Below are 24,221 nucleotides of genomic sequence, written 5' to 3' on the forward strand. Positions count from 1 at the left end.
TGGAAAAGCATTCCAGGTGAAGCTGGTTGAGTTTGCAAAGCTGTCATCAAGGCAAAGGGTGGCTACTTTTTTAGATTATAAAATATATTTTGATTTGTTTAACACTTTTTTGGTTACTACATGATTCCATATGGGTTATTTCATAGTTTTGATGTCTTCACTATTATTCTACAATGTAGAAAATAGTAAAAATAAAGAAAAATCCTCAAATGAGTAGGTGTGTCCAAACTTTTGACAAGTACTGTATATATTTTAGATCTGTCCTCTTAAACCTTACTGTACCTCCGCGACCCCACTTTGAGAACCCGATTTAGAGAGTATCAGAAAGAGGTTGAAAACAGGTTGATGAAGCTATGTTCTCTTTGAAATGTCATCATCCTGTTTTTGGAGCAGGGTCTGGTATGTTACAAATTCATGGAACTGTTCACTTCACACTAAGAGGAATCAGTCCACTCACTAAGTCCTTAGTCATTCATAGTGTGAAGTGCTCTAATGCGATGCAGAGGCCAGTTTACTGTTAGCAAACTAAAGAGTTTAGTTCATACAGTAGTTGGAATTCCAGTGTTGAGATCTCCATTGTAGTTCCAGTAAGGAGTATAAATACGTTTTCCTCCCACAAACTTGGTTCTTATTCCAGTAAGACTTTAACTTGTCTATTCAATAGACTTCAGTTCCTCTTGAGTAGTTCCAGTGTTGCCATCATTCTCCAGGAGTAGGAGTCAAGGAGCAGGCCTGACCCCTAGTGGTGAGATCTGGATATTGCCCCACCATCCACTACACAGACCTGACCCCTAGTGGTGAGATCTAGGTATTGCCCCACCATCCANTCTAGGTATTGCCCCACCATCCACTACACATACCTGACCCCTAGTGGTGAGATCTGGATATTGCCCCACCATCCACTACACAGACCTGACCCCTAATGGTGAGATCTAGGTATTGCCCCACCTAGTGGTTAGATCTGGGTATTGCCCCACCATCCACCACACAGACCTGACCCCTAATGGTGAGATATAGGTATTGCCCCACCTAGTGGTTAGATCTGGGTATTGCCCAACCATCCACCACACAGCCCTGACCCCTAGTGTTGAGATCTAGGTATTGCCCCACCAAGTGGTAAGATCTGGGTATTGCCCCATCATCCACCACACAGCCCTGACCCCTAGCGGTGAGATCTAGGTGTTGGTTGCCCCACCTAGTGGTGAGATCTGGATATTGCCCCACCTAGTGGTGAGATCTGGGTATTGCATCCACTATCCCCTACACAGGTCATTTGTAGAGTATGTGCTTCATCAGAGCTATGATGGGAAGATTCAGATTCCATAAATCCATCGATTTATCTGCACAGAATATACATGTTCATTTGATAAAAAATGGCACATTAGACTTCTCTATATGATCATATATGTACATTGTCATTATGTCTAAAGGTGTTTTATATAACACATCATAAAAAGAGGAGGAACACAGACGGGTGTGAAGCTGATATATTTGGGGGTTTCTATTTTCCGAATGAATAAATAAACCTGAATTACAGCAAAATAAATAATATGTAATGGAGGTGGAGGTTTGGAAACACTATGACAGGGTTTCCAAAACATGGTCCTCAGGACCCCAAGGGGTGCACGTTTTGGTTTCAACTAATCATCACGCTTTGATCATTTGAATCATCTGTGTAGTGTTAGGGCAAAAAACTAAACGTGCATCCCTTGGGGTCCGTAGGACTGAGTTTGGGAAACGCTGACCTACGAGGATGTACAATGAGATGAAAGGTAGACAGGTGGGTGGGCAGCATCTTTACTATCCAACTGTCTGGTCATTTTGGTATTTGTTCGGTGGTACAGTAGCGTGACGGCCTCCAGCGCTACAGCCTCCAGTAGTAGAGCACTGAACTCCACAGCCTGAACTCAAGCCCTGTTAGGTGTTATACTGGTGTTATACTAGAGATATTACAGAAAGGAGGAGATGGGAATCGCATTGGGCTATGAATGGAGGAACATATAAYGCCCCACTCAGCACAGCAGACTGTCAACCAATCGCATTCACGTTGTCATGCTGCATCACGCTGTTGCWAAGCAAACCGTCACGCAATTCTCAAAGTCAGGGTATGAATCSAGAAACCTGCCTATCTTCCTCAAAAGTACGTAATGTCACGATTCCAAAGCTATACGATATTACACAGAACAAGTTAATTATCTCACATCTCGGAAAAGATTTGTAATGTTGGGTTTTTGACCCAGCACCCAATTGAGCTCTCAATGTCCCAGAATCGCCCCGAGAATGCACCGCGGGCCCATTGACGACACATGGGCAACGTACACAATGAGCATTAATACGATTCCACTGGAGTTTCCCCATCTCCTCCTTAAAAGTATCTCTGGTTATATCAATTGACATCTCACATAATACATCTGGTATTTTAGCTCAGTGGTTCTGGTGACTGTTTCTATCCCTGGAGATGCTACTTTGTCGTGGTTGTTGGTAGAAAGACAAGGAGAGGTAGGTCTTAAAGCCATGGGTTACTTTGCAGCGCCTTCTGCTATCTCGGAGTGGCTGGGTTTGTGGGCCTGTTTCTGTTGCTGCTCCAGCTCTTTCTTACGGAGCTTCTCTCGCTGTTTGTCCAGTTTCTCCCGGTTCCTCCGARCCTTCTCCATCAGGACCTTGAGGTCCTTTGCCTTCTTCTTGATCAGAGCCCGGTCCTGGGAGGAGGCAACGCCAAGGGTCTGTACACCAACACACACACAGGACAAGGGTCAGAGATCGGGGGGGGGGGGGGTGTAAGTGAAGAGATGCACATGCAGGGAATGCAGGGAATTGAACGCAGCAGCTAGGGTCTAATAAAATACATCACGAGCTGTAAAAATTTTTGCCAGTTTTTTTACAGTTAATATCTTTGGCCCAAAGCTTCAGGGCAAGTATAGAAGCTAATGACAGAAATKTATTCAGAATCAGTTACTATATTAAAAAGTTAAACTACTTGTAGCTTGGCGGGTTTCACCAAACACCCTAATATGACAATATGTAAAGAAGGTGATACTAGTAACTTACTAGTAACTAAGGCCAGGATTCAATCCAAGGCACATTGTAGAGCAGCGCACTTTAACAGACTTTTATGCTTGAGCTGACATGATCCTTTACCATGAATGTGATCTCTGCGAACGTCGGGGAAAATACTTTTAAAAGGCACATTGTCAACTGTATAGTGCGGTGCTCTATAGCGCACCTCAGATTGAATCCCAACGTAACTAACACAGCTGGATATGCACATTAACACAGGTTTCAGCCCTTTACCTTGAGGTCAGTACTGTCCAGCTGCAGTAGCTGGTCTCCGTCTACGTTCTTGGCCATGAAATCTGGGATGTACTGCTCCAGGTTTAGTCCCATGAGCCAGCGGGACACCTGCTGGGAGGTCCACTCTGTCACAATGAGGTTCTGCCACTGGTGCTGCTTGGGGCACTGGCCCTCATCTAGGATCTAGATACACACACACACGGTTGGAGGTCTACAGAGAACCAAGCTTTCTTAAACCATTATTTCTCTCTCCACATGAAGCAACGAGAGCGAACACATAGTGATGGGTGATTTAAAATGAATAATTTCTAAATGTTTAGAATAGGTGTTGACAGCATGCTGAAGACTGAACGTCACATACGAAACATGCAGTCCCAAGGTTTTGGAGTATCTACCGGTATGTTAAAACAATATGAGAATTATTGATGGATGGAGGCGTGTGATGTAAACACATTTCCTTTTAGCCGTTCAGAGCCAGATCCTACCTCCTCATCTATCATATCCAGACTCTGAACATGGCAGCACGGGGGACAACAGGACAGGAGAGGCCAGTCAATACAAAAACACAGTAGCAGCAGTGGAACAGGGCACACAATGGTGCCCTTTACAGGCCTACAGGGCAGGGTCTGCCAAAGTCTGTCCTGGGCCCCCTCTGGGTGCATGTTTTGGTTTTTGTCCTAGCACTACACTGCTGATTCAAATTACCAACTAGTCATCAAGCTTTGATTATTTGAATCAGCAGTCTAGAGCTAGGGAAGAAACAAAACGTGTACCCAGGGGCGGTCCCAGGACAGAGTTTGGGAGACCCTGCTACAGGGTACATACAAGATACAAAATGTCTGAATAGTGAACCTACCGTTGCTTACATCAAAGTTAGTTAAATTGAATATAAGTTGTAAGGAATTAAACAGGAAACAGGTCATTCGAACACCATTGTTACACAGTCCGGACACTTGGCAACCAGATGTTATTTGGCATGGCAGGAGCACTATGTGGTGAAATATAGGCACTTAAAATATAGTTCAATAACTACTGCTTGTTGATACTGGGTTGATACTTTATGTGAGATCAAATCTTTGTTTCTCACCTCGTCTGAGGAGAGCACCAGGGTGTGTGAGCGACCGGACATCTTGGCTTCAGTCAGCAGACCACTGACCTCCACTGAGCTGCTACTGCTGGTACTCAGATCATCCGTCACCACAGGACCCTATGGAGCACAACACCATGCAGAAGTCTATTAGTCCTTAGTCAAAACATTATTTACATCCAAAATGGCATCCTATTCCCTATTTAGTGCCCTATGGGCCCTGGTCAAAAGTTTGTGTGCCATTTCATGCCCAGCCAGTTAACAACAAATTCTTATTTACAATGACGGCCTACCCCGGCCAAACCTGGGCAATTGTGCGCCGCCCTACGGGACTCCCATTCACGTCCGGTTGTGATACAGCCGGGAATCGAACCAGGGTCTGTAGTGACACCTCTAGCATGGAGATGCAGCGCCTTAGACCGCTGTGCCACTCGGGAGCCCATCTCACATATTGTATTCCCCTCTCAACACAAAGAAAATCATTTTTGTTGTGTAATGTTTTTAATCCAAAGCAACTAAATTCCATTGTTGATGTAATTTGCTGCTGATTTCAAAATGAATAGATGGACTAGACAGGACGGCCTGTTACATACATATTGTGTGGACTTATTGCTAATTCAGAGACATATTGTATTATTCAATGATGTGACGTAATGAAATATAACTTTGATATTATACTGCATAATTAAGCAATTTTACTGTGGTTTGAGTTGTTGTTTGGGGATCTGTAGCTGAACTGAGTCATCTTCCCCCAGCAGTGTGTGTGAGAGAGAGTGTGGGTGAGTGTGTGTGTGTGTATGTGCATATGTCGGTCTGTGTATATGTATGTGCGTGTGTGTGTGTGTGTGACTGAACACGCATGTGCGCGTGGATGTGTGTTTATGTGTGTGTGTGTGTGTGTTTACCTGCGAGACCTCAGTAGTTCTCCCTGTCCCCAGTGATAACAATAATAAACTCTGTCTGGCAGACAGACTGGGGGCATCTTAATCTCTGAAGCTTACAGCTGGCCAGACCTACCTACCTACCGCCCAAGGTGGGCTTTCCTTAGTCAACATGGTGTCAGCACTAGCCTTCATTAGATGTCTGCACAAACATAACCCTCCTTGTGATTTGAGGTACTGTAAGTCTGTCTGATTCTCTTGTCTGTGGCCAGATTGGATCCACTGAGCTCGGTAACTAGCTGCTTTTTTGGGGTGAAAAGCTTGAGCCAGATGCACACCATCCATTAGTGATTCCCTGTTGTGCAGCCTTGAGGTTTGTGAACCTCACCTTAGGGGAGCGGTAGGCAGCTAGATTCAGCCCCGGGACGATCTTTGTTGGTGGGGATGGTCGGGGGCCAGAAAATAATTATAACAATTTATACACTACAAATTGACCACAACTAAGCCCAGAAAGAGATTGTATTTCAAAAATAACAATCATTTCATACCTTGATTACATTGAGACACAATTGCGTCTCTTCTTTTATTTGTGTGAATACTTGGGAACAGATTTCCTAAATTAAACACATTTTAAGCTGAATTCCAGGTGATTTTAAAGTATTTTATTTTACTATAAACTTTGGGGGGCAAAACAAAATCACCTGCGGGACGGTTTTGGCCCATGGGCCGACTGTTGCCGGGCTCTGCCTTAAGGTTATGTATCAAGGATGAAAGACTAGATACTATGCAAAAAATGCGATAATATATTGAAGTGATTTCCCTATTGCTATAACTTGATTGATAACATCAGTGGCTAAAGAATATCTAACTAATGAATTACTATGGACAAATCAAACAGCCAGTCACAAAGTGAGAGCCAGATAATGTGATTGAAAGAGAAATGCTGTTACGCAAAAACCCAACCTCTGAAATTAAAATAACAAAATAAATGCTGATTCACATTCTTGAAGAAATTATGAATGATTCATTACTGTTCAGATTTCCATTTGATTTAACTAACTTCAGTCTAATCCAACATGCCTCTATATTTGTGTAAATTACTGAAATTAACTTTGATGAAGTACAATATGAATATGCTAATTTGACCGTGTCATGCTCTGCTACGTACAGTACTTGTTCGTATTCTGTTTGATTGGGTATGATTGGAGCAAACTAAAATAAATACAATACCAAGTCATATGAATAKGAGAAGAAGTGGGGCCATGTAAGAGATTTCTGTTAAACGCATCAAAACCAGACACAGGTTAAATCAATGCAACGTGAACAAACAATATGCAACACAATAAATAGCCTTTAGGTATTATCTGCATTAGAACACATCCGTGAGCACTGTCAATACGTATTATCATGTAGATGCCCTGTTTCTGATCACCGTGCCAACAGTATTGAATCAATGTTGGTTTCCCAAATAGCACCCGCTCTCCCCTACATAGTACACTACGTTTGACCAGGGCACAATGTAGGGGAGAGGGTGCAATTTTGGACGCAGACAGAGTCTACAGTATTTAATCAATGTCAATAGTTTAAACCCACATGGTCCAGTACCAGCCTGGTAACCATACTGTCTGTGCTGAAGCCAAACATCAGCCTATCAGCCTATCATCAGCCTATCATCTACACAATGACAGAAGAGTTACTGTACGTACATCATGGGACCTGGCTAGTCTAGTACCACTACAGACACACAGTTTGGGTTTCTCTTCACACACATACCTTGGCCTTGAGCCTCTCTGGGCTATTCTCAGCGGTGGGCTCTGTGGAACTAGGGAAAAGAAACATGGGTTAGTAGAGAAAACACAGATCAAACATTGAGATACAATAACAGTGTGAAAATAGGTTGGGAACAACAGACTGGGACAAACAACTACAAACAGAGTGCCAGAGTTACTAAACCCCTGCACCCCCAGAGAGAATCACCCCAGTAAAACCCCTGCACCCCCAGAGAGAATCACACCAGTAAAACCCCTGTACCCCCAGAGAGAATCACATCAGTAAAACCCCTGCACCCCCAGAGAGAATCACACCAGTAAAACCCCTGTACCCCCAGAGAGAATCACACCAGTAAAACCCCTGTACCCCCAGAGAGAATCACACCAGTAAAACCCCTGTACCCCCAGAGAGAATCACACAGTCAAACCCTGTATCCCCCCCCCCAGGAGAATCAACCCGAGTAAACCCTTGTACTTTCCACAGAGAGATCACACCAGTAAAACCGCCTTGTACCCCAGAGGAATCCACATCAGTGAAACCTCTAGCCCACCAGAGAGAATCACCAGTAAAACCCTGTAACCCCAGGAGAAAATCACCCAGTAAAAACCCTTGTACCCCAGAGCAGGATCCACATCAATCGCCTGTATCCCAAAAGACCACTTTACCTCCCCAGAGAGAATTACATCAGTAAAACCCCTGTACACTCAAGAGAAACATCAACCAGTAAAACCCCTGTACACCCAGAGAATCACACCAGTAAAACCCTTGTACCTCCAGAGAGAATCACATCAGTAAAACCCCTGTACCCACGCAGAGAAATCACACCAGTAAAACGCCTGTACCTCCAGAGAGAATCACACCAGTAAAACCCTGTACCCCAGAGAGAAATCACACAGTAAAACCCTGTACCCAGAATGAGAATCAACAGTAAACCCTGTACCCCAGAGTAATCACATCAGAAAACCCCTGTACCCCAGAGAGAATACACCATTAACTAACCCTGTAGTCCCCAGATGAGAACACACCAGTAAACTCCCTGTACCTCCCAGAGAGAATTACAAACCGAAAACCTGTACCCCAGAGAATCACACCAGTAATGGTAGGTGTTGGGATGGAGGGTGTTTTTGCAAGAAATGGAGGGTGGGGTTTGGTCGGATTGAGGCGGTATTTTGGTGGGTTTTGGTGGATGGAAGGGTTGGGTTTGGTTCGGATGGAGGGTGGGTTTTTGGTGGGATGGAGTTGGGTTGTTCGGCATGGAGGGGTGGGTTTGGTGGATTAGTATTGGGTTTTGGTTCGGATGGAGGGGTGGGTTTTGGGTGAGTTAGGTAGGAGGGTGGGGGGTGGATTGGTGTGTTTTCTGGCTGGGATAGGGAGGGGTGGTTTTTGGTAGGATGGAGGGGTGGTTTTTGTGGAATTTTGGAGGAGGGTGGAGGGGGTGTGGTTTTTGGTACAGCATGTGAGGGTGGTTTTGCGGAGGAGGGGTGGTTTTGTGGGAAGATATGGTTGTGTTGCGTGGGATGGAGGGGTGGTTTTGGTGGGATGGAGGGGTTGGTTTTGGTGGGATGGAAGGGTGGTTTTAGGGGTGGGAGGGGTGTGCAGTGATCTCTGTGGGTTGTGTAGGAGACCCAGGTGTGTTGTTGTCTGCAGTCACAGCAGCTGCTGCCAGCCACAGTGGGGATTTAGATGAACACTCTTAGAAAAAGGGGTTTCAAAAGGGTTCTTTGGCTATCCCCATAACAGAACCCTTTTTGGTTCCAGATAGAACTCTTTTGGGTTTCATGTAGAACCCTCTGTGGAAAGGGTTCTACATGGAACTCAAAAGGGTTCTACCGGGAACCAAAAAGGGTTCTTCAAAGGGTTCTCCTATGGGGACAGCCAAAGAACCCTTTTATGTTCTAGATATGACCTTTTTTTCAAAAAGTGCAGACACAGATCTGTACATAGGGGAAACTTCACCCTGTAGCCAGAGGAACACAGTGGCAGGGAGATGGTTAGTACCTGTTTCCTGGTGAGCTTCTGCGGTCCTTCCCTTTGCTTCGTGTCAGTGGGTCTTGACTGCTCCTGGGGATCTTATCGTCCAGGCTGACAGAGGGGCTGGACACCACAGGAGACTGAGACCCTGCACACATCATCAGAAAGGTTCAAGAAAGAGAAGCAAACCTCCAGCAACAAGTATTAACATCACTACATTGTGATCAAGGACGTGACTTTCTCTGAAGTCATCATTGAAGACAATGTATGTTCCGCATTCATATTCGTAAGATGCTGCCCACATCATCATAACAGTTTTTGCTCTGTACTGGACCTATGGCAGGTACCATTTTGGTGGGATTATATTAACACTGGACTAATGAGCAAAATACTAAAATATGAGTTACCTATCCCTTTATTGATGTGGGTAAAACTAAGTATAATGGTTTATGATGTGGTTCTACACTGACCGTTGTTGTCTGCTGCCTGCTGGTGGAGGGTGTGTCTGGGGGAGCCCTCACCACTGCCAGGGGCCCTGGATTCATCGACAGTACTGGAGGCTGCACTCCGGATGGATGAACGAGTACTGCCAAGGCCCTCTGATGCCTGGGGGGAGGGAGGGAGAGGGAGAGAGAGAGAAGAGAGGAGAGGAGAGGAGAGAGAGGAGAGAGAGAGAGAGAGAGAGAGAGAGAGAGAGAGAGAGAGAGAGAGAGAGAGAGAGAGAGCAGAGAGAGAGAGAGAGAGAGAGCAGAGAGAAGAGAGAGAGTGAGAGAGAGAGAGGCAGAGAGAGGCAGAGAGGAGGGAGCAGAGGACAGGCGAGAGAAGAGGAAAAGGAGGAGGAGGGACCAAGTAAGAGGGAGAGGAGGGAGGAGGGATCAATAAAGAAGGAGAAAGATAAAGGAGAGATAGAAAGAGAGACAGAAAGATAGAAGGAGAGTATAGAAAGAGAGATAGAAAGGAGAAGATAGAAAGAATGAACACAGGAGAAAGAGAGATTTACTTGTAAATATGCTATCAAAATCTGAGGTCTATCTGAAGATGTCTGTCTGGTAAGCTGGTCTTAGTATGTGCTGTGACTGTCTGTCTTCATGTATAGTGGCTGTGACTGTCTGTCCTCTGTACAATTGTGGCCAAAGGTTTTGAGAATGACACAATATATAAGTTTTCACAACGTCTGCTGCTCAGTTTGTATGATGGCAATTTGCATATACAGTGATCCCTCGCCACTTCGCGGTTCACTTATCGCGGATTCGCTATTCGCGGAATTTTCATAATGCATTTTTTTTTTTTTTTTTGGTGCATTGTGCTCTGCATCTGATTCGCTAAAAAACTCACTCCGCTTCTTGTATCAAAACATGCTACGAATTGTGCTATCATTTTGTCGTCTCGTGCAGTTATGTGTACGTACATAACAGCTTGGCAAATTTACATAAGTTGGCCAGGAAGGAAGAAGGATCTAACGCTTGGTCCGCTTGCAACCATGGTGCGAATGGCCACTGAACTTAAGCGAGTAGCTGAGAATGGGACCCTTTGATGAGCGTTCATTACAGTTCTCCAACGTAATCGATGGTGGCATGTCGGTGTAACAAGGATCTTTTTGCAAAGAAGAAAAAAGAGGACAACAGCTGCTATCACTATGTTCTTCTCCGAACAAACACACTGCACCGCGGCTTCAGAAGAAGAGAACACTGGCAGGCGCAGTCAGATGCAGCGGCCCAGTCTGAAGAGCAGTGAAACGCGCCTCACGACGTGAGTCACTGTATTTTGTATACATGTAATAGTTGCTAATTGTAAAAAAAAAAAAAGTTTTCTATTTCGCGGATTTTCAACTTATCGCGGGTCATTTTCGGAACGTAACCCCCGCGATAAACGAGGATTACTGTACTCCAGAATGTTATTAAACAGTGATCAGATGAATTGGCAATTAATAGCAAAGTCCTCTTTGCCATGCAAATGAACTGAATCCATAAAAACATTTCCACTGCATTTCAACCCTGCCACAAAAGGACCAGCTTGTCAGTGATTCTCTCGTTAACACAGGTGTGAGTGTTGACGAGGACAAGGCTGGAGATCACTCTGTCATGCTGATTGAGTTCGAATAACAGACTGGAAGCTTCAAAAGGAGGGGGTGCTTGGAATCATTGTTCTTCCCTCTGTCAACCATGGTTACCTGCAAGGAAACACGTGCCGTCATCATTGCTTTGCACAAAAAGGGCTTCACAGGCAAGGATATTGCTGCCAGTAAGATTGCACCTAAATCAACCATTTATCGGATCAATCAAGAACTTCAAGAGAGAGCGTTCAATTGTTGTGAAGAAGGCTTCAAGGGCGCCCAAGAAAGTCCAGCAAGCGCCAGGACCGTCTCCTAAAAGTTGATTCAGCTGCGGGAATGGCAGCAGGCAGGTGTGAGTGCATCAGCAGGCAGGTTGTGGTGCATCCGCACGCACAGTGAGGCAAAAGACTTTTGGAGGATGGCCTGGTGTCAAGGAGGGCAGCAAAGAAGCCACTCTCTCAGGAAAAAAGACATCAGGGACAGACTGATATTCTGCAAAAGGTACAGGGATTGGACTGCTGAGGACTGGGGTAAAGTCATTTTCTCTGATGAATCCCCTTTCTGATTGTTTGGGGCATCCGGAAAAAAGCTTGTCTGGAGAAGACAAGGTGAGCGCTACCATCAGTCCTGTGTCATGCCAACAGTAAAGCATCCTGAGACCATTCATGTGTGGGGTTGCTTCTCAGCCAAGGGAGTGGGCTCACTCACAAAGAACACAGCCATGAATAAAGAAATGGTACCAACACATCCTCCGAGAGCAACTTCTCCCAACCATCCAGGAACAGTTTGGTGATGAACAATGCCCTTTCCAGCATGATGGAGCACCTTGCCATAAGGCAAAAGTGATAACTAAGTGGCTCGAGGAACAAAACATCGATATTTGGGTCCATGGCCAGGAAACTCCCCAGACCTTAATCCCATTGAGAACTTGTGGCCAATCCTCAAGAGGCGGGTGGACAACCAAAAACACACAAATTCTAACAAACTCCAAGCATTGATTATGCAAGAATGGGCTGCCTTCAGTCAGGATGTGGCTCAGAAGTTCATTGACAGCATGGCAGGGCGGATTGCAGAGGTCTTGAAAAAGAAGGGTCAACACTGCAAATATTGACTCTTTGCATCAACTTCATGTAATTGTCAATAAAAGCCTTTGACACTTATGAAATGCTTGTAATTACAGTATTTGATAGTAACATCTGACAAAAATATCTAAAGACACTGAGGCAGCAGACTTTGTGAAAATAAATATTTGTGTAATTCTCAAAACTTTTGGCCACGACTGTATAGTGGCTGGTGATATCTGTCTTCTGTATAGTGGCTGGTGATATCTGTCCTCTGTATAGTGGCTGATGACTGTYTGTCCTCTGTATAGTGGCTGGAGACTGTCTGTCCTCTGTATAGTGGCTGGAGACTGTCTGTCTTCAGTATAGTGKCTGGTGACTGTCTGTCCTCTGTATAGTGGCTGGAGACTGTCTGTCTTCAGTATAGTATAGTAGGCTGGTGACTGTCTGTCTTAAGTATAGTGGCTGGAGACTGTGTCTTCAGTATAGTGACTGTGACTGTCTGTCCTCTGTATAGTGGCTGGAGACTGTCTGTCCTCTGTATAGTGGGCTGGTGACTGTCTGTCCTCTGTATAGTGGCTGGTGACTGTCTGTCTTCAGTATAGTGGCTGGTGACTGTCTGTCTTCAGTATAGTGGCTGGTGACTGTCTGTCCTCAGTATAGTGGCTGAGACTGTCTGTCCTCTGTATTGGCTGTGACTGTCTGTCTTCAGTTATGTTTCTGGTGACTGTCTGTCTTTTCAGTATAGTGGCTGGAGACTGTCTGTCCTCTGTATAGTGGCTGAGCTGTCTGTCCTCTGTATAGTGGCTGGAGACTGTCTGTCTTCAGTATAGTGTCTGGTGACTGTCTGTCTTCAGTATAGTGTCTGGTGGGACTGTCTGTCCTTGTATAGTGGCTGGAGATGTCTGTCTCTGTATTAGTGGCTTGGACTGTCTGTTCCTGTATAGTGGCTGGAGACTGTCTGTGTCTTCAGTATAGTGCTGGTGACTGTCTGTCCTTCAGTATAGTGGCTGGTGACTGTCTGTCTTAAGGATAGTGGCTGGAGCTATGTCTTCAGTATAGTGCTGGTGACTGTCTGTCTTCAGTATAGTGTCTGGTTGATGTCTGTCCTCTGTATAGTGGCTGGAGACTGTCTGTCTTCAGTATAGTGCTGGTGGGACTGTCTGTCTTCAGTATAGTGTCTGGGACTGTCTGTCCTCGTATAGTGGCTGGAGACTGTCTGTCCTCTGTATAGTGGCTGGAGACTGTCTTGTCCCCCTGTATAGTGGCTGAGACTGTCTGTCTTCAGTATAGTCGGCTGTGACTGTCTGTCTTCAGTATAGTGGCTGGAGACTGTCTGTCTCTGTATAGTGGCTGGTGACTGTCTATCCTCTGTATAGTGGTGGAGACTGTCTGTCCTTGTATAGTGGCTGGAGACTGTCTGTCCTCTGTATAGTGGCTGGAGACTGTCTGTCCTCTGTATAGGGCTGGAGACTGTCTGTCTTCAGTATAGTGCTGGTGACTGTCTGTCTTCAGTATAGTGGCTGGTGGACTGTCTGTCTTCAGTATAGTGGCTGGTGACTGTCTGTTCCTCTGTATTAGTGGCTGGAGACTGTCTGTCCTCCGTATAGTGGCTGAGACTGTCTGTCCTCTGTATAGTGGCTGGGACTGTCTGTCCTCTGTATAGTGGCTGGGGAGACTGGTCTGTCCTCTGTATAGTGGCTGGAGACTGTCTGTCTTCAGTATAGTGGCTGGAGACTGTCTGTCTTCAGTATAGTGTCTGGTGACTGTCTGTCCTCAGTATAGTGGCTGGTGACTGTCTGTCCTCTGTATAGTCGCTGGTGACTGTCTGTCTTCCTGCTTTTCTAAGACTATATACTGTAGTCGGAGTCCCAAATGGCACCCTATTTCCTATATAGTGCAGAGTCCTATGGGCCTTGGTCAATAGGGTGGCATTTGGGGCGAAGCGCTGCTCAATTTTATTGCTGAGTAAGGGAAAAAGCGTATACCTGGGAAAGAGTGTTTTCCAAAAGAGACTTTACCAGCAATTAACTCAGTAAGGAAGGAGAATAGGTTTTGACACTACTCAGGATTAAACAGACTCGTAGCCAGAAATTAATATATTACATATAAACTGGGTGATTCGAACCCTGAATGCTGATTGGCTGACAGCCGTGGTATATCAGACCGACAAAACATGTATCTTTACTGCTCTAATTACGTTGGTAACCAGTTTATAATAGCAATAATGCTCTGGGGTTTGTGGTATATGGCTAATATACCACGGCTAACGGCTGTATCCAGGCACTCCACAGAACAGCCCTTAGCCGTAGGATATTGGCCATATACCACACCTCCTCGTGCCTTATTGCTTAATTATATAAGGGCAGAGGACAGACAGGGCTAACCACACACACTCAGTGTGATTAACTTCAATTAAACATATAAGTATGAAAACAGTTCAATTCATTTTCAACGAGCAATGTTGATTCAACATCTGGTAGTGATTATAGCAGACTGATGATATCAGTCTCCTAATGTTGTATGTATAATGTTGTATGTATTAAAATGGTGTGAGTCAACAGAACTGGTGCTGTGTGTGCGTGTGTGTGTGTGTCCATTCTAACCTCTCCCTCTGTAGAGCTGATGCTGTCCTGTAGTAGTCCTCTGGAGAGTCTCTGTCTGCTTCCAGCGTGGGGAACCACCTCACTCAACTCTGGAACAACACACAACACAACAGATCCCAGATCTGTTTGTGCTATCCTTTTTGGCATGACAAGRAGTTGAAATTACAGTACAAACAGATCTGGGACCAGGCTAACAAAGGTCCTCTTGCTATAGAATTACATGAACATACTGTATAGATGAAAAGAATCTGTGATAAAAGAGAGGCTGTTGGTCATTAGGTACCATACATGTGTAGATCTATTGCAGGCCCTTACCCCCAATCAATCTCCTTAGACTAGCGTCCTGTCTAGGGGATGTCCTTGTACATCAAGCTGCCTCACGCTACAGAAACAGAAACAGGAGATAGRCTCCTGCTCCTATGAGCCGTTCTGCGTCCCACAAGCCAAGACTACTTACTCCACTATGGATAGATTTACAGGACTGTATGAACGGTAGGTAAATACACACACAAACATCCAAATCAAATCACACCCCACTATTCGCAGAACAGGCCTAATCACAGAAGGGTCCCTCCCTCCATCCCTCTTTCTCTCCCTCCTCCCTTTCCTTCCTTCCCTCCCACCTCTCCCTCTCTCTCTCCTCCATCCCTCTCTCTATCCCTCCCTCCGCCTCTCTCCCCCTGCCTCCGCCTCGCTCTACCTCCCTCTCCCTCTCTCTCTCCTCCATCACTCTCTCCCCCTGCCTCCGCCTCTCTCCCCCTGCCTCCGCCTCGCTCTACCTCCCTCTCTCTCGCTCCCTGATATTGCTTAATCAACTGCCTCATTCAGTCTCTCCAGATCTGGATCAGTATTCGGAGACTGCCCACTGTCCCCTCATCAGGTCTATTATGGCTCCCGGAGATGGCAGATCAAGGGTCACTGCATCCATTATAATGGACTGGAAGAAGCCAGAGGAGCCCAGAAAAAAAAGGCCAGTGATAGTATGAATCCCAAATGAAATCCTATTTCCTACATAGTGCACTAAATAGGAAGTAGGGTGTTATTTAGGACACACACCATGTGTTTACGTCTGAAGGACAGATTTAGTTTGCAATGGTTTACTGTTTGTTTGTTTACTGAAGTGGCATTGGAGTACGAGGTCAAAGTTCAAAGTGCATTCAGAGATAATGCACGGTGGGTGAAAAAAGAATAAGAGGGATTTGCAAAAGAGGAGCATCATGCAAAACAAGTTTTAATGCAAGACACATCTCAAGCCTTTGGGTACTGTTAGTCTTAGAGCTAGTGATGACAGTATGCATTAATACAAGACACATCTCAAGCCTTTGGGTACTGTTAGTCTTAGAGCTAGTGATGACAGTATGCATTAATACAAGCCGCTTCCCAAATGACACCCTATTCCCGAATCCCTACATAGTGCACTACTTTTGACCAGAGCCAATCGGATGCCATTTGGAGTGAGACACAGTCCTTGTTTGCCCCTCCATGTCCCTAATAAGGCAATAACTGTAGAGTTTGAGGGCACAGGAAATAGGAAAGGAGCTGATAGGACAGATATAGTGCACTACTTTTGACCAGGGCCCATAGGGAAGAGAAGTGAGAAGTGGGGGGTGAGAGGGTGGCAGGTAGCCAAGCGGTTTAGAGCRTTGGGCCAGTAACTGAAAGGTTGCTGGTTTGAATCCCCAAGCCGACTAGGTGACAAGTCTGTCAATGTGCCCTTGAGCAAGGTACCCTAATTGCTCCTGTAAGTTGCTCTGGATAAGAACGTCTGCTAAATGACAAAAAATGTAAAATTAGAATGGATGGAAGATTCAGGGTCAATCATCTGAACATAACCAGTAATGTGTATTTTATTTCCACATTGTGGGTATTACTGCCTAGGCAGGGAGCTATACTAGAATATGACCACTGTATTTCTGGATCTCTCCATCTCCCGGGGACTCACCTCTGGCAGGGCCGGCCATCCCAGGACTCTGCTGTTGGGCGCTGTTGTTGTTGTTCATCTGGATGCCATTTTGTTTCATCAGTTGCATCAGCTCAGACTCCAGGGCTGCAATCTGCGAAGAAACCGTTTCAAATGAGTTTCAGGGTTAGCGACCCATGCAGTGTGGCTGTACAGTGGCTCCCTCCACTGGCAACATCATGTACCAGCAGGGGAAATGTCTAATCAAGGCAGTGTACTAATGTTGAACTGGGGTAATTACATAAGGGATTTATCTTGTACTTAGACAACTTTGCACTGTACACAGTCAGCATTGTAAGCGTATACATGTACATCAAAGCCATATACTGTGGCAAGTATGTACTGAATGCTCACCTAAAAAGGAATGGGTGTAATCAGCAGCATTGAGAAAATGGGAGAGGGAATATACAGAGAAAACATAGTTACCCTGACTTGCAGTCCCTGGATCTCCTCCAGGTGGGCCTTCTCTGTATCCTCCAGCCTCTTCCTCTCTGCATCCTCCTTCTGGACAAACTCCACCTCTCTGGAAGAAACAGAGGAGATGGGGGTTAGAAGGGTATGTTGGTGGCCCTCTGACAGGGGTGAGGTTAGAAGGGTATGTTGGTGGCCCTCTGACAGGGGTGAGGTTAGAAGGGTATGTTGGTGGCCCTCTGACAGGGGTGAGGACAGGGACAGAGTGTTAGGTGGTTGGATGGTTGGGGACAGCTCCTCTCAGAGGGGTGTGGACAGGGACAGAGTGTTAGGTGGTTGGGAACAGCTCCTCTCAAAGGGGTGTGGCAGGGACAGAGTGTTAGGTAGTTGGATGGTTGGGAACAGCTCCTCTCAGAGGGGTGATGGACAAGGACAGAGTGTTAGGTAGTTGGATGGTTGGGACAGCTCCTCTCAGAGGGTGTGGGACAGGGACAGAGTGTTAGGTAGTTGGGGACAGCCCTCTCAGAGGGGTGAGGACAGGGACAGAGTGTTAGGTAGTTGGATGGTTGGGGACAGCTCTCTCAGAGGGGTGTGGACAGGGACAGAGTGTTAGGTAGTTGGATGGTTGGAGAACAGCTCCTCTCAGAGGGGTTGAGGACAGGGATATGAAGGGATGGGTAGAGCTCATCTCTGTGTTGTCTCCTTTAACAAGAGTGTACAGGGGTAAGGGAAAGGAAAGGGTGCAGTGTGTGTGTGTGTGTGTGTGTGTGTGTTGTGTGTGTGTGTGGTGTGTGTGTGTGTGTGTGTGTGTGTGTGTGTGTGTGTGTGTGTGTGTGTGTGTGTGTGTGTGTTGTGTGTGGTGTGTGTGTGTGTGTGTGTGTGTTGTGTGTGTGTTGTGTGTGTGTGAGAGAGAGAGAGAGAGAGAGAGAGAGAGAGGAGAGAGAGAGAGAGAGAGAGAGAGAGAGAGAGAGAGAGAGAGAGAGAGAGAGAGAGAGAGAGAGATGGTAAAGGAGAATATCCCAGGGAGAATAGGAGCTCATTGAACTTAAGTCAGAGTGACAGTCAGAACACAGTCCTGCCTTTCTCTTCAGCAGGGCTGAAGGACGCAAGGCTCCTCGCACACACAGACGACATAACAAACCCAATACGGACAAGTTGCATCAGGCAAGGGCAATTAAAGGCATTCAGAGCGGAGAGGGGCAAAGCGGTTCTGATGAGAATGACCATAGAGAATCAACTCAATGCTGAGAAAGCGGCTGCAGTGTGGAGGAGAGCTGCACAGGAAGGAAGTCAACACAGCTCTCTCTCTAAAGCAATCCTTCAACTGAGTGGCCACTTGGTTAAAATGTCCTCCAGACTAATGGGTGGAATTTGTTTGTGAAATTGTTTGATAGACATACTATAAGGAAAAGTAACAGGGTTTGAATAACATATAGTGAGTGTATTACTAAAATAAGCAACAGTTTTGAAAATGCTCTAAAATTGGACTTGAATTAAAAAACAAAGCTACAATAATAAGGTTTGACATGTCATATGGACCAAAGTAGTCTGATAATGTAGTAATACATTCTCAGGTTTTCAGTCGTAAACAACCAGTTTTCACTCATCAGCAACAGCATGACAGGACACATACTGAGTGGCTAGTTACTGACTAGACCTGAGCAACAGATCTGAAATGTGTGGTTAGTTACTGACTAGCCCAGAGCAACACATTCTGGAGTGTGTGGCTAGTAGCTGACTAGACCTGAGCAACAGTCTGGAGTGTGTGGCTAGTTACTGATAGACCTGAGCAATCAGATCTGAAATGTGTGGTTAGTTACTGACTAGACGCAGAGCAACACATCTGGAGTGTGTGGCTAGGTACGTGACTAGACAGAAACACGTCTGGAGTGTGTGGCTAGGTATCTGACTAGACCAGAGCAAACGTCTGGAGTGTGTGGCTAGGTATGAACTAGACCAGAGCAAACACGTCTGGAGTTTGGTGGCCTAGGTACTGACTAGACCAGAGCAAACTGTCTGGAGTGTGTGGCTAGAGTCACTGACTAGACCAGAGCAACATGTCTGGAGTGTGTGGCTAGGTACTGACTAGACAGAGCAACACGTCTGGAGTGTGTGGTAGTACTGACTAGACCAGAGCAACATGTCTGAAGAGCTGTTGGTAGAGGCTTGGAGTACTGACTGACACAGCCAAAACAAGCGTTGGAGTGTGTGGCTTAGGTACTGACTAGACCAGAGCAACACGTCTGGCAGTGGTCGTGGCTAGGTACTGGACTAAAAAAAAACAAAAAAACCAGACCAGAGCAACAGATCTGGGGGATGAGTAACTCCCGAATAGGGGATAGAACCTGGGTTCGTAACATAACAAGCCTTCCAAGGCTAAGAATGATACAGTATATTGAACCAGTATATTGTTCTAATTTAGACCAGTTTAGTACCAGGACCTTTGACTCACTTCTGCTGGAATCTTTGATGAGTTTCTTGGCCTTGTTGTACTTCTTCTCTAGGGTGGTGTACTGGCACTGGGCCTCCTTCAGGTGCTCGTTGACCGTGTGGCACAGGGTCTGGGCCTCGATCCAGTAACTCTCCAGCTTCAGCATCCTCTCCTTGTTCTCCTCCATGCTGGCCTTCAGCTGGCTCTTCTCCTTCTCCCAGCGTGCCTTCTCCCTCTCCACCACAGCGAGCTGGGATAGACAAGCACAGATAAGCATGGTATTACACTCACACACCAACACGGCCTACACACACCACTAGGCACCTCATTAAATACAAACAGTGGAACACAAATACAGTATTGACAGATTTCCAAATACTGTAATGCACAAGCCAGCTGACTGACTAGACACACTATGGTATTACATGTTGTCAGGATACCAGTACTTTGATACTAGGAAGTAAGTAAGCAAAGCAAACAAAACATGAAGATGACAATATTTCTTTGGAAATAGTCCTAATGTTGGAAGAAACATTTGTTAATTTTTCAAGCTATAGCACACAATAGGTTTTAAAGGAACAAAGACTTTAGTCTGCTTTGTGTTTTTCTTTTTGCCATGGAAACTCAGGTACAGTATGATAGTCAACACTAAAAAAGAGACCGTGCTATGGGTTAAACACATAACATAAAATATATAGCACCATAATATACTTGACTTAAGGCTTACTATCCAGCCTTCACAACGGAGAGAAACTAACAGACCATGTACTGACAAGCCCTTCGTTGAGCTTAGTTTATTGGTGTGACCTCCTTCTAAACATTGTTATTGTATTAAATCCTTCTACTCCTCAGGGCAAACTTCTAAAGCAACCCTCTCCCAAGGACCACCAGAGCAGCTCATGCTCAGAGCATTACACCAACAAGCTTATCTTTCAATTTCACTAAATCCAGTCATTGAATTCAGTTAATATCTCTAAATCATTTCCTGCAGTTTGAGCTAAGCTGTCCTCGTGAGGATGCAGAGGGAGGATAAACCAGAAACTTTTAGAAAGCTGTGCCTGCTTGCATGTCACTCTCACTTAACCACTGGCTCTCTCACTGCCCAGACACCTTTGACATGAAACTGCAAGAGGCAACTCTGCCGTGCAGTGAAGCTAAACTGCTGAAATATACATGCAATTGCCTTAAATATTCAGAAATAACTTAAAATAGAAACTATTATACCCTGCACTGTCCAATGACGTCCTTTTTCCAAACATGTCTATTTCTCATGCGTTTATTGCACTTAATTTGCCTTTTATACCATTCATCTTAGAGATGACAGCAGGGGACATTTCTTACCTTGTTTTTGAGCTTCTGTATCTCTGCCTCGGTGACAGTGTGCTTGATCTGCAGCTGAGGGAGTAGAAAGGGAGGAGGTCGATCTGATGATCAAACACTTGGCTGCGCAGCCTCTGTGCTGGACAAGCCTCATGCACACACACAACCACTGAGAAGAGCCACACAGCCCAGCCCATGCATGACAGCACTCTCTACCACTGACAGGGAGAGACTCACAGAACAGGAGACCAAGAAGGGGAGTGAGAGAGAAAGGTACAAAGTAGAGGGAGAGAGGGAGAGAGAGAAAGGTACAAAGTAGAGGGAGAGAGAGAAAGGTACAAAGTAGAGAGGGAGAGAGAGAAAAGTACAAAGTAGAGAGGGAGAGAGAGAAAGGTACAAAGTAGAGAGGGAGAGAGAGAAAGGTACAAAGTAGAGAGGGAGAGAGAGAAAGGTACAAAGTAGAGAGGGAGAGAGAGAAAGGTCCAAAATAGAGGGAGTGATAGAAAGGTCCAAAATAGAGGGAGAGTCAGTAGGCAGAGGGAGAAATGTGGAGAGTGAGTGACAGAAAGCGAAAGGGATATAGGAACTACATACAGTAAGTAGTAAGAGAGAAGTGAAGAAAGAGAGGCAGTTGAGGAAAGTGAAGAGAGAGAGAAAGCTGAAGAGAGAAAGGGGGAGAGAGAGAGAGAGAGTAGAGGTCTTGGGACAGTAGAGATTACATGATTTCTCACTCAATATCCAGAACACCGCAGTGCAGCTCAGGCAATTTGTTGAATGTGTCACAAGTGGGGAGTGAGGGACAAAATGTTCTGGTGCCAGCAGTGCTAGTAAGGCTTTTCAATCAATATTACTAGCAGGTTGGGTCCTTTAAAAAGGAAAATGGGCTCTAGAAGAAAGTAACGGCCAAAAACTACATTTCAGTCATTTGTTACTCTTTGACTTTGTTGCAATCAGGAACGAGAAATAGTTGTTGTACAAAGTTCCAAGCCACAGTATTAGTGATATTAGTGTGAGGAAAATACATTAGATGTTTTTGTTGGAACTTCTGTATTTTTTTAGAGTGCTGGAATACTTAGACTAATGAAATAGACAGAAGAATAGAATCAAATAAATCCAATAGACAAATGAAAGGGGTGTTCGAGTGACCTCTCTGAATGTCTGGTAGAGTTTGGTTGCGTCCAACTCTGAGGGGGAAATGATGTCATCTGTTTCTGGCAAATCGAACACCTCGATGCTCTTCTCCCCGTCACCCTCCTCATCCCCACCACCGTCCGCGGCCGGCCCCGCCTCCTCCTCCTCATCAGTGGCGTACTCCCCAGTCTGAGGACACACACAGACACACACACAACATGAGAAATGAGAATACATTCCATAACTAGTCGTACATGTCACTGGGAACACACAGTATTATGTATCTAAAGCTTGTTTACTGTTTTCATCTTCTCTTTCTTTGTTCCGACTTGGTCTAACTTTCATTGAGTTATCTCTTCCTATTTTAAGAAGCGCTGCCTGCCACTCCAATGTTGCATTTGATAATGAAAACGATTAATATGTTTTACAGTGAGGACAACAAATACACCAGTGTAAGCTTTCTCTCAGCCAAGGTTGTAAATTCAGCTCTCTTTCTCAGGATGGAAGGGGAAGGCAGAGGCTCTGTGCTTCACAATAATGTCTCCAAAACTCAACAGCACTGAGAGGATGGTTAAGTTCATAACTGATTCATAACTGGCTGTGTTATTATGAGGAAAGGAGAGAGAGAAAGAGACTTAGCGAGAGTGAGCGAGAGACCAGTTGTCCGGTCTGGGTACAGGATGACAGGGGTCCTGTCAAAGTGAGAGGGACAGGGGTGATTGAGGGATGGGGAGTTGAGGAGAGGGTCAGGGTTTCAGGGGTAGGTAAAGACGGGGGATGAGGTGAGGAAGAGGGATGATTGAGGGATGGGGAGTTGAGGAGAGGGTCAGGGTTGCAGGGGTAGGTAAAGACGGGGGGTGAGGTGAGGAAGAGGGATGATTGAGGGATGGGGGGTTGAGGAGAGGGTCAGGGTTAGGGGGTAAAGCTGGGGGGGGAGGTGAGGGATGATTGAGGGATGGGGTTTGAGGAGAGGGTCAGGGTCAGGGTTAGGGGGGTATAGGTAAAGCTGGGGGATGAGGTAAGGTGAGGAAGGGGGATGATTGAGGGATGGGGGATGAGGAGAGGGTCAGAGTTAGGGTTACAGGGGGGTAAGTAAGGAAGAGGGATGATTGTGCAGTATGTGTGGTCTAGAACACAGCCACAGCAGGATACTCTATGTGCTTCTCTTCCCTGCAGCCTCACTAAAGTGATCCAGACAGACATGCTTATAAAGAGGAGTTCCGCACTGCTGCAGCCTGCAGCAGCCTCAGATCTGGTTGCAGAGAGCCAGGCAGGGAGAGCCAAGCAGACCCAGGGCCTGCTCTACCCAGGATCGAATGATCCATCCTGGCATCCTCTCTCTGGTCCTTCTGCCAGAATCACACTGGGCGATTGACACCTCAGATACACTGGTGCTGGAGCTTACAGAGATGGCGAGCAAACAAACATACACACACAGAAACATTATTAGAAACAGCTGGTGCTTGCTTTGTTATGGTACAGCAGAAGATTTCTCTCCTGCTGCTCTCAACAAATATCTGCTATAGTGCATTTATAGTGTGTGTGTGTTTACATGGCTGACGATCTGGACAGACACATCTAAAGCCTTGCTGACTTACTCAGGGCTGACCAGTCAGAGATTTAACCCTGTGTGTTTGCCATGCGGGGGGGGGGGGGGGGGGGGGGGGGGGGGGTCTCTCTCTCTCTCTCATCGAAAGTAGTGCACTATATAGGGGATAGGGTGCCATTAAGTCTTACAGTCTGACAGCACACATATAATAGTGATGATTGAATTACCATTACTAATATGTCTGACATTCCTACAGAATCCATAGCTACCCCATGCAGTCAAAACGGTGCTTGGGAACCTACACTGGGGACTCCACACCGAATTGAAACTAGCAAAACATTCATTATGCATAACCGACATGGTAAACAATTATGAATTCTGTAAGATGATCTACGCTCTGCAATAAAATGACAGCATTAATATCAATAGCTCCATAAATATTACATTAAGTTCCTACCACATGGCACATTATTCACCCTAAACACAGCTTGGGACTGATAATATCAGAAAGCTGTGGAGCTTTTGGTTTGGCTGGTGTTCCCAGTACACAGACAGACATGCAATACAACCCTCTCAGTGACAACAATCCATCCACCAATGAATGACAAACAGTAATGGACGTTTGGCCAAATAAAAATGTTGTATATGAAATCATCACGCATAGATACACATAAATACTTGAGGTAGTCGAATATAGTT

At 45.6% G+C, this 24,221-nt stretch overlaps 1 protein-coding gene across 1 annotated transcript in view; it reads right to left on the bottom strand.

The window, feature by feature from the left end:
• Positions 1-839: 839 nt before the first annotated feature.
• Positions 840-24,221, bottom strand: part of ppp1r9a (protein phosphatase 1, regulatory subunit 9A) — a 106,746-nt gene continuing 83,364 nt past the window's right edge. Inside the window, exons 6-18 of the mRNA XM_070438156.1 lie at positions 21,989-22,162; positions 20,864-20,917; positions 19,540-19,772; positions 17,107-17,203; positions 16,663-16,774; positions 14,721-14,809; positions 9,471-9,606; positions 9,028-9,148; positions 7,033-7,081; positions 4,379-4,498; positions 3,777-3,800; positions 3,292-3,474; positions 840-2,723 (exon numbers count right to left, since the gene is read on the bottom strand). Of these exons, the coding sequence (XP_070294257.1) occupies positions 2,520-2,723; positions 3,292-3,474; positions 3,777-3,800; positions 4,379-4,498; positions 7,033-7,081; positions 9,028-9,148; positions 9,471-9,606; positions 14,721-14,809; positions 16,663-16,774; positions 17,107-17,203; positions 19,540-19,772; positions 20,864-20,917; positions 21,989-22,162 (1,596 nt within the window). The 3' untranslated portion in view covers positions 840-2,519. The remainder of the gene's footprint in view (positions 2,724-3,291; positions 3,475-3,776; positions 3,801-4,378; positions 4,499-7,032; positions 7,082-9,027; positions 9,149-9,470; positions 9,607-14,720; positions 14,810-16,662; positions 16,775-17,106; positions 17,204-19,539; positions 19,773-20,863; positions 20,918-21,988; positions 22,163-24,221) is intronic.

The sequence above is a fragment of the Salvelinus sp. IW2-2015 genome, unplaced genomic scaffold (genome assembly GCF_002910315.2).
Source record: "Salvelinus sp. IW2-2015 unplaced genomic scaffold, ASM291031v2 Un_scaffold515, whole genome shotgun sequence".
In the NCBI taxonomy this organism is placed as follows: Eukaryota; Metazoa; Chordata; class Actinopteri; order Salmoniformes; family Salmonidae; genus Salvelinus; species Salvelinus sp. IW2-2015.